The sequence below is a fragment of the Dermacentor variabilis genome, chromosome 5 (genome assembly GCF_050947875.1).
Source record: "Dermacentor variabilis isolate Ectoservices chromosome 5, ASM5094787v1, whole genome shotgun sequence".
Classification (NCBI taxonomy): Eukaryota; Metazoa; Arthropoda; class Arachnida; order Ixodida; family Ixodidae; genus Dermacentor; species Dermacentor variabilis.
The window spans coordinates 115,316,873-115,327,066 of record NC_134572.1 but is presented as its reverse complement, the minus strand read 5'-3'; the positions used below and the strand labels follow the sequence as shown (position 1 = coordinate 115,327,066).

The 10,194-nt window shown below is 48.0% G+C and overlaps 1 protein-coding gene across 1 annotated transcript; it reads right to left on the bottom strand.

Annotated features, from left to right (window-relative positions):
• Positions 1-2,464: 2,464 nt before the first annotated feature.
• LOC142583074 (uncharacterized) lies at positions 2,465-4,723 on the bottom strand. Its single transcript, XM_075693362.1, has one exon. It carries the CDS (start codon positions 4,677-4,679, stop codon positions 3,411-3,413), a length of 1,269 nt encoding a protein of 422 aa, XP_075549477.1. The 5' UTR covers positions 4,680-4,723; the 3' UTR covers positions 2,465-3,410.
• Positions 4,724-10,194: the final 5,471 nt, after the last annotated feature.

Genomic DNA, 10,194 nt, shown 5'->3' with positions numbered 1-10,194 from the left:
ATCATACCCCAATATAGGTTAGTCCACCCATCACCTTTCCCCCCCCCCCCAATTCAGCTTGGCCCAGCCAAACATCACCCCCATGGTTAGGTTAGCGCGTCCCCATGTTACCTTCAAATTTAGGTTGGCCCACCCCCATATCATCCTCAAATCCAGGTTGGCCCACCCCCATATCAGCCCCAAACTTAGCCTGGCCCACCCGTCTATCACCTCAAATTTAAGATGGCCCACCGCAAATCACTCCCAAATTTGGGTTAGCCCCCCTACCCCCCCCCTCGATTCAGCTTGGCCCAGCCCCATATCACGCCCATGGTTAGGGTGGCCCACGACCCATATCACCCCCAAATTTAGGTTCTCCCACCCCCATATCATCCCCAAATCCAGGCTGGCCCACCCCCATATTCCCCCAAACTTAGGCTTACCCACCCCTATATCACCTCAAATTTAGGTTGGGCCACCCCCATATCAGCCTCAAATTCAGCTTGGCTCACTACCATTTCACCCCAAATTTAGGTAGGGCCACTCCCATATCACTGCTAAATTCACCTTGGCCCAAATTTATGCTGATGCCACTTCCAATTTCAAGTTGGTCACCCCAACCCTTTTTATGAAGACCTGCATATTTATATGGGAAAGGCGTCAAGCTTTTGGCGTTACAGGTACGATATTGCACGATCTTGCTACCAAATTGCTGGGGTACTCGACAAAGAATGCTGCGCATTAAAAGCAAATGCACCGAACGAAGGACATTTATTCAAATGTTTTTTTACGGCCACACCTACGGATTGATACCACTTGGCTGTAGGGAACACATTAACAGTAGCTACTAATCCAGACGGTGCACATCTCCTAGTTGGTACATTTCTTATTTGGATGAATATTTAGAAATAATTAACGTTCGGGCAGCGACTCAGCCTAGCAGACCCTTTGTTCCACACGAATGTTGCATAGGAATTGCACTGGCCACCGGGCAACATTGTGGCACAGTTGGACGTCATTTGCTCGGAGTGTGTGCCATTAAGGACAGCCGAAAGTCGAAGAAAACGAGCCTTCCAGAAGAATGCAATGAGAATAGCCATCTTGTTCTTGCAGGTCCCACGCTACAAGCACGAAAGCTTTTTTTTTTCATAACACAAAGCCATGCGCAAGCTTCTAGTTATGTTGTCCAATGAATAAAACCTTCATAAAAGCGATGACTTAACAAATGAACACGATACTGCTACGTTTTCTGAAGGAAAAACAGAAAGCATAATATTTCAAGAGCACCACTGGAAAACCAGAACCTAAAGCAATTCTTGAGTTTTGTGTTTATGCAATTTGATAGGAGACTATAAGCCCTATGCGGCTTTCAAAAAATGCGCTGCTTAAAAACCAAAACCGAAAGCAAATCTTGGGTTTTGTGATTCTGCCATCTAGTGAGAGACTACAAAACTAGGTCCTATGCTGCTTAAAAAAAAACGCTCCGAAGGGGGAATTGAACCACGGCCGCCCGTGATGCGGGACGAAAGGTGCTCGCTATTCTACCACTCGGCCACGGCTACCGAGGCTTCGCCAAGGGGTACGCTTATGTTTTTATAGATACCACGGCAATTTTCACGACAGTGTTACAAAAATCGCTTTCGGGAACAGTCTTACGCCATATGTGGAGAGTCGAGAGAGGCATCAATCGAAAGCTGAGTCTCCGGACTACATACGCTGCACTGCGTATTACGATAGACGGGATAGTTTTATTACAGTCATCGTTCTTGCCTCAAAAATCGAGCACAAATTTTCGTCGTTTCCATAGGCTTCCATTGCTAAAACTTTAAGTGCTGTGGGAACAAAATTTTTACGTGCCATAGAGTGATCACTGCATTTGGGTCATGTGGATTGTCTTCCAGAACACGTCTGTCACCTGCGTTTTTTGATAATCGACCTGCAGCTTTTGTTATTCGCGAAAAACCCGCTTGTTCCATTGAAAACGCGCTAGCTTCGTGCCGGGGCCGCTTGGGGCGCTAGTTGGTACGTGTCCAGAAAAGCTGGATATGTGACATGAAGTCTTTTTTAAATCTATCAGTGTCAACTTGGCTACGAGAAAACAATACTTTGTAATATTCCAAAAAACAACTTGCTATTGTTTCTTTGTTGGTAGACAGTAACCCATTATGTTCTATTTCTGTTATTGTATTTTGGGAAGCATATTTCTTTTCGATTCCCAAGGCACGTTTTGTCGGCATTTCTCCTGTGCTCCATTTTTCAGCTCTGGCTCGAATCAATGCACCATTGTATCGCTCTTGGTCTATCAGCTCAAGTTTTTGCTTTATGCTTTTTATGTCTTCTAAGAAATGACCGGGTTGTATACTTTCAGCTTCCAATAATTGCTTCAGATTCAATCTAAGACGGGACTCGAGTTCTTTTTTCGCGTGACTTAAGACACTGGCCCGTTCAAGTGCTTTCAATTTAATTGTTTGGTTACAAACTTCCCATTTATGTGCCCAACTATCTAAGTTTTGAGTTTTTGTTTTATCTATAGCCTTGAGTAACTGCTCACAAAACTCGTCGTCTTTCAGCAAGTTTGCATTAAATTTCCAAAGATCCCAGGAAATTTTTTTGCTATTTGTTTTTTCCTTTCCAACACGGAAAGAAACCAAACAATGATCACTAAATGCAACAGGTATGACTCGATAATCTCGACACGACTGAATAAGTTCAGCCGACACGTACACTCTGTCAAGTCTAGCATGGCTCGCACCCTGAAAGTGGGTAAAGGTGACCGCTTTTCCACCGCAAAGACATTCACCTACGTCTTCTAGATTAAATTCTGCAATCAAGTCTTTCAAAACAGCAGTACTTGCATCATTGTGTTTCCCACTGGTTTTGTCACGTTCCGTACAGACACAATTGAAATCTCCCGCCAGGATTAATCTACGCTCGCATTTCACATACGTCTCCATTTCTTCAAAAAAAAGCTTTCGCTCTTGAGCCTGAGTTGGTGCATAAAGACAAATTACTCGCCAATTTTCTGTTGACAGGGAAAAGTCAGATACAATGAAACGGCCTGACTCACAGGTAGTCACCGACTGCACTACAGCACCAAGACTCTGCCGAATTAACAAAATGCACCCCGAAGACCTCCCCACCGCATGGGCAACACACACGTTATAGCGTCTCGTGAAAGGACGCACCATACGCTCTGTCTGATCCTCTCTCTCTACTTTGGTCTCCTGAATGGCTACAATATCAAAATCGTGCTCCGTTACGAGGCGGTAAAGTTGGTTTTGCCGCCTGTTGGCACTAAGCCCTCGGACGTTAAGTGTTGCAATATTTATCGACCTCTCTAAGGACTCCATATTGGCGAGTGACACCAGACCGAGCCTACGGCGCTCCCCTCACAGACCTTGCCTTGTAGCAACACACAGTCCAGTCGACGCTCAGGGCGTCGACTTGACGCCGCCGCGTGTAAGCGACGCCGACCGCTGATGGCTGGTGGCCACCCGAGGCTTTTTGGTTCCAGGCTCGGTCCCACGCCTCTCCGTTGCTCGTAGCCGGGTGTCTTGAGATGCCGTGCTTGCTTTGCTGAGTCGGCGCTTCGTAGGTGTTGCCTCGGCGTCCATTGCAGCCTCATCCGTCGAATCACTGTCCTCGAGCGTCGCAACGACCTCGCTTACTGCGGTCTTGAGCTCAGCTGTTTTCTCACCACTCCCGGACGCACTTAGTGGCAGCTGCTTTCCTAAAGAGTGGGTTTCAGAAGGGCGCTCTGCCGAACCTTCTTCGTACTTTCCCGTAGAAGTGTCTTCCAGAGTGGCGTCTGCTGCCCGAGCGTCTGCAGCCTTGTTCTCTTGCGCACTTGCTGAGCTGGTGGACGCCGCCACTGCGGCCGCGTCGCTGATAGACGCCACCATCCCAGCCACGCTCTCCGCTTCTTCTTCGTCCATGAGCATCTCGCTCCGGTCTGCTTCACCGCCTGCGCTTGCAACTCTGGCATACGAGCGAGTACAATTAGCCTGCTCGTGCCCGAACGCTCGGCAAGCAGCACACCTGGGCACTCGGCATTCACGTCGTATGTGTCCAGTGTTGTGACAACGAAGGCATAACGGGGCACGTCCAGGCACAACCACTAGCGCAGTGCCGCTACCAAGACGCATCTGATGTGGGATGCGGTCTGGTGTGACACCATCGCGCAGCAGAAGACGCACTAGACGAGTCGTTGACTCGGCGCCCTCAAAGTCCTCGGCCTTCCACCGGTCACTGATGACTTCCTTTATCTCGCCATACTCTCGGAAGGCTCGTCGAATGGTCTCAGAGGTGACGTCGAACGCGACCCAATGTAGCTTAATCCTGAGTTCTTGCCTCGCAGGATCAATGACGAGGCATGTCCGGTTCTTCACCAGTAGTGGTCCGGCGTCTAGCAGCGTCTGGTTTGCCTCATCTGTCTTCATGTTCAGCAGCCACACGTGCGACATTTGGTATGCACCAATTCCGCCTACTTGCTGAATTACTCCAGCATCCTTCAAGGGCTTCCGGAAGTCGTCGATTCTATAAGGCCGTCCAGTGACGTCGCAGTGCAATACAACTGCGCGCCTTTGTCCTTCACCTGTTGGTAACGGCGGCAAGATGACACGGTAATCCTTGGGCAACGCGGAACACGGGGTACCACGGCCAACGTCGGCCGCTTTCGCAGCTCTCGAGGAGCCCTCCATTCTGCGTCCGTACTGCACGGCGTCCAGAAGCAGAATGACTGAGCCACGAGTTGGATGCTTCAAAGCGGTACAAAAGCGCCTCTAGTGAACGCGGTGTTGCCTTAGAAACGAGCTGTTTCTAAGGCTCAGGCGTGCGTCGCTTGCTCAGGCGCACATTTCGTTGTCGCGCCGAACGCTGCGTTGCTCGACGCTCACCGCGTCCGATGCGGGGCGCGTAGTCGCTGCGCCGTAGCCCAATACCCCTTGGCGGGTCGACGGGAACGCTGTCGCGTTCCACTCTTGAAGGCGAAGCTTAAGCGTCCTCCAATTTTTGCTGTGTAGTTGGGGGTCCGATCGGCCACGAAGGTTCCGTGGCTCGCGCCGTGCCAGGTGGTTGGCGAAAGATAGGTCCAGGGCGACGTCCGAGTGTTGAGAAAATCAAGGTTTATATACAAATTTACATTTCATCGTTCGAAAGAAGGACTCCATCATTATAGCAGCACACCACATATCCGAGTCTTTACATGTCTAAGCACTCCCCTCTCCTTTCCACCCCCCGCCTTCCGCACATACACAAAACTGCAGCTCCGCTTTTTAAGCAGTTCAATTCTGTCTTTCGCTAAACAATGGAATTCAATGTCGTTTTCTTGGCCAATTGGAATCATCGCACAGTCCGCAAAATCCTACCCGTGGCATCGCACCACCCCGCCGGACACCACCCTTGGTGTCCAGCCTTCGACGCGCCCTCGACGCAATGGAATGATAATTGCATGTAAAGCCAAAGTCGGCGTTGTTTCCACGGAACTCGTCGGTGTTGGCTCTTTGCAGCAATTAGTATGCCCTCCGCAAAAACCAACTAGTAGCGATTTTCGTCCTGACAGTCGCTACCGCTTCAAAAGGATACGATGGTTGTGGTCTCCTCGAAGGGAGGTTCTTTCCCTGCTTGTCAATAGTGGGCACCGGGTACCACCGTCGTCCAGGCGTGCTCTGGTGCTTTGCGGGAGAGAACACTAAGGATGCCCTTGCCGTTTAGAGACGCACATTGCCGATGACATGCTGCAGTTTGGTATCACAGAAGCCATCTCGGTCATCAGCTCTGGGTCGTCGAACAGACGAAGAAGGCACAGGCGCTGTCGATTATCTTGAGGGGACGCTGCTTTCGTCGGCAGTCGAGCGGCAAGTTGGGTTAGTTGGTGGAAGTTCATCTTGCAAAACTGGGGTTAGTGCGCTAAGACAACAGAAGTAGAAGTGGACAGGACGCGCGCGTCCTGTCCTTTTCTACTTTTGTTGTTCGTGTGTCTTAGCACAGTAACCCCAGTTTTACAAGCTGCTTTCGTCGCCAGCTCATGGGCGTCGAAAAGACGATGAAGCAAGGATGACGTTCCATAGCTGCGCGCTCGCCGGAGAAGCGCCTTTCGTCCAGAAGGAACGCCAGGCATAACAGTGCACGCTCCGCGCGCTTTGTCATATTTCAGTCTCCAGAAAGATTCTCAAGTTGCTTCTTGCAACATAAAAAAAATGGCTGTGGCTTAGCTAAGGTTAAGCCCAGGATGCGAAGCATACCAGCCTTTATTTTAACGCGACAGCGTTAAGGAGCTCGTGTCGCAGAAAAGCCGGTGTCGTCGGCGTCGGCTCAGGCGTGCGGCGCTTGCTCAGGCGCACATTTCGCTGTCGCGCCGAACGCTGCGTTGCTCGACGCTCACGGCGTCCGATGCGGGGCGCGTAGTCGCTGCGCCGTAGCAAAGCCACCTAGAAACAGTCTCTGTAGCAGGCCGCAGCCTTCGCTTCTCATTCCAACGAGCAGCTCTGTCTCCAGGAGGCATCTCACCTCGTGAGTGTCTAGCAGAGGCGAGCGCAGCTGCTTATATACCGCCGCGACGCCGCGAGCGACGGCGCGAGTTGGAGCCCCGTTTCTCCTCTGTCGTGACGTCACGGTGTCACGCGGTATTGAAGGCGACACCGCCGCGCCTGAAGAGCTGGGTTGAGCTCTAGTAATATGCTTCGCATAAAACTTCGATGGTGGGCCCAATTTCTGATCCCTTACTTCGAGTGGGCACCAGGAACGTGCAGCCTCCATACAGCACACCTGACTAGACGACCGAAAAGTATATAGCTCACGAGTGAGCTTCTGACAGCATACAGTTTTTAGCAACTACCTATGGATGGAGCTTATATGTAGTGCACTATGCCAGAATCTGGAATACGCGGCTCCTGTAGAACTTGTCTTGTACGTAACATATTCATGGCAGCATAGTAGAATTCTTAGTATTCCCTTTCTTTGTCCGCGTCTTCTACCTCAAAAATAACTTCAAATTGCATAACCGACTCGCCCAAATCACCACTTTTACAGAATAGTCATAGCTACGCGCATGAAGCTTTCCTGGAATGACCTTCCTAACGAATGTTGGTTCCTCCGCAATACACTATGGATTTATATTTATTCACGTAGAATAAGCAAACAAAGCGAAGGAAGCGTAACGCTAGAGCAGGTGCACACTCCTACTTAATGTTTACTGGACTGTCAGCGTTGCTCTTGCCTGAGGAAAGGAACGAATCTATACATCGCCATAGAGAAATTCGTTGCGCATCACATCAATTTCATTGGTAATTTTATTAGTCACTTATTTCTTCACTCAAACTCCCTTTGAAGTTATTATTATTGTACATTCAGAATAACTTTTCAAGAAAAACATCTACTGGTTCCATTTGCCCTTTATTTATTTGTATTACATCACCATATATTCATGCCTCTAATAAATTTATTATGTTCACCTTACTCTTGGCCAATCCCTTGAAGGGTAGGTGTCGCTGTCAATAAGGTAATCACCATTAATAACAAGATCATCATCATCATCAAGTGCCCATTGAACGCAGACCTCGACCGCAAGTTTTCTCCAAATGTAGCCACCAGACAATTCATGTTGATATTTGATCCAGCTGCTCAATTGAGCATGGGTACTAATGTTTGAATTATGATTGCTTAGATAGTAATTCAGCAGCGAAACCAAAACCTGGAACGCTGTTTAAATTTAAATATTCAACTGTCAGACAGTTGTATGGACTGATTGCCAGGCGTATCGCGAGGCAGCTTGGCTCCCTGAAGGTGCGAGGCAGAGGCCACCATTTCCCGACATTCCCATGCATGAAATAGCACAACAACGCAATGACTCTCCCAAGGTAACCCAGGTAATTCCAGAACCACAATAGCGGACGGCATCCGCTCTTTATTACGGGGTAATTCATTATGAATGGTAATATATGTTCTATTTAGAGCGAATCTGTTAAGGGTTAGTTCGCCCAGAATCATGACCATGTGTGGACACATAACTATCATCATCAGGATTGCCTCCAGCGTTGTCTTCTTCCATAGCTGGGTCGTTGGCGCCCCTCGGCGCAACCGGGCTAACGCGATCATGCCACTGCTACCGCATTCTTCGGCGACATTAACTATTTATTCATTTAATTTATTAATTAATTAACCCAAGGTTGTAACCAATTTTACAGCAAATTACAGCGAAGCTGTTAAAGACTAGTTCCTTCAGGGTTGTGCCCATGTACAAACACAACTCCCCGTACGTGGGCCGGTCACTAAGATAGTGCAATGCCGGGCCGACCCGCGGTGGAGGTGGAGCAGGCGTTAAGCACTCCCCCATACGTGGGCCGATATCGAAGATAGTGCAATGCCGGGCTGACCCGCAGCTTGCAGTTCGCCATTAAGGGGCCCACATACACAGCATCGCTGGTCATCCTTCTTCACAGAGTGGAAGGTCACTCAGGTTTTATTTTCTGTATTCTCGTATTTTGTTCATGCTTCTGTCGTTTATGTACTCTTATAACCTTTAAGTGCTAGCGGCCAATAACTTTTTGGTTTGTGTATCATGTGCGTGTACCGTACATTTTTTACCTATTTCTTTCACGTTTTCTTCATAATCCACAGATTCTGTTTCATATTGTCCTGTTATTCGGCTACGCTCTTTTTGTAATATTTTAGGATAGCCTGGCCTTTGTTTTCAAACTTCTAAACTTTCGCAGCTAGAAAAGAAAAGCGTTGCCGCTGGTTAAGTATGGCTTCCTTCTGCACAAGCACTTTCGTCTCGCTAGTCTGGTGTGCGTCCTGTTTACATGATTCCGAAGCAGAATTCGAATATACTCATATTCGGACCTACCATACAGATCTACCGATATTTCCTATCAATTATTTCTCCCGTGCTCCTGTCCAAAGAAGTTTGGACCGACAACCCCTGAATACAGGCTTAAACAAAAAGGTAACGGTCTGCATATTTGCAACGTATTATTTCGGTTTTCCTTATTTGTTTCGCTAACAGAATCATTGTCACCGCTCTGATAAGGGCAAACATATTGGAATTTCATTTCTGTAGAAATATTTCGTTTGAAACGCGTTCTTTACACTCTGATGGCTTCGTGCAGATGGCAAAGGAGCCACGTACTGCCTTGTTTGGTTGCGTTTATACGCTGTAGTTTAAGGCTGGCAGCTACAGTATGGTGACATTTGCAGCGGGAACTCGAGAAAAACAAAAGCTCACCGGAAATAGATACGCAAAATGGGAAGTACGCGACCAGCCGGGTAACATCAGCGGCATAGCGAGTGCGATGAAACTAGTTAATAATAATGTGGAGGATGGTTGCAGTAGTGTAAAGTCAAGCGTTGCGCTGCAAGCAAACAGATTTATTGCTTTTGCCATTCTTTCAACTGCACAAGTACCTTGCTAGAACGCGGGCTCGAGTGGCGTTATTCGGTAAAGAGCGCCAAAACCAACCTACGAGAGCCCTCCGAAACTTAAGAGAGCCTATATGATCCAGTGTGATCGTGTGTAATACAGTGAAACAAACGCAGAGCTAATGTAGCAGTAACGAAGTCTTATTTTTTGCTGCTGGTGTAAATTTTTGGCAACACCGTAATCGTCAACACTGTCTTTTTAAATGTTCAATTTTTTTACTCTTGTATGCAGGAATATTAGCTCGGTTTTTTGTTGCTTGAGTTGGTTGAACTCTGTGCTGCACCGTGCAGGCCGCTCATGTTTACGACTCGGGTAATCCGTCAGAACACCCAGCTAGGCTGTGCTTACCGTAATAACGGACAGGCTCGGCGCTGCGACAGAACGCTCGCAACGTGCAACTGGAAGTAGACGACATGACGTCACATCATGACGCAGTCAGTGACGGCGTAGGTTAGCCTCGATTACTCGGCGAACGAGTTGAAGAGAAAAAGCATGGCTAAGGAAGAGGGTGACTTGCAATCTTTCGTAGCTCTCTTAATATGGGACGCTTCATTCAATTTGTGGCGCGAATGTTTTACCCAACGAGTCTACAAAATGTATCAAAACCATTTCAGGGAACTCTTCAAATGTTATATCATATTTGCTGCTATCCTTAGAGGGAAAGAATTTTGGGATGTGTGTATTATTACATGCAGTGCATTGTACATTTGCATGTTTCCTATCCTTATTTTACAATGTGTACTTAATTATTACGTATACTTCAAATCTGTTCCAAAGTTTGTTACTGGTATAGACAG

Bases quoted from the DNA above. Each gene is read 5' to 3' on its own strand.
- LOC142583074 (XM_075693362.1), bottom strand. From the start codon at position 4,679: ATGGAGGGCTCCTCGAGAGCTGCGAAAGCGGCCGACGTTGGCCGTGGT.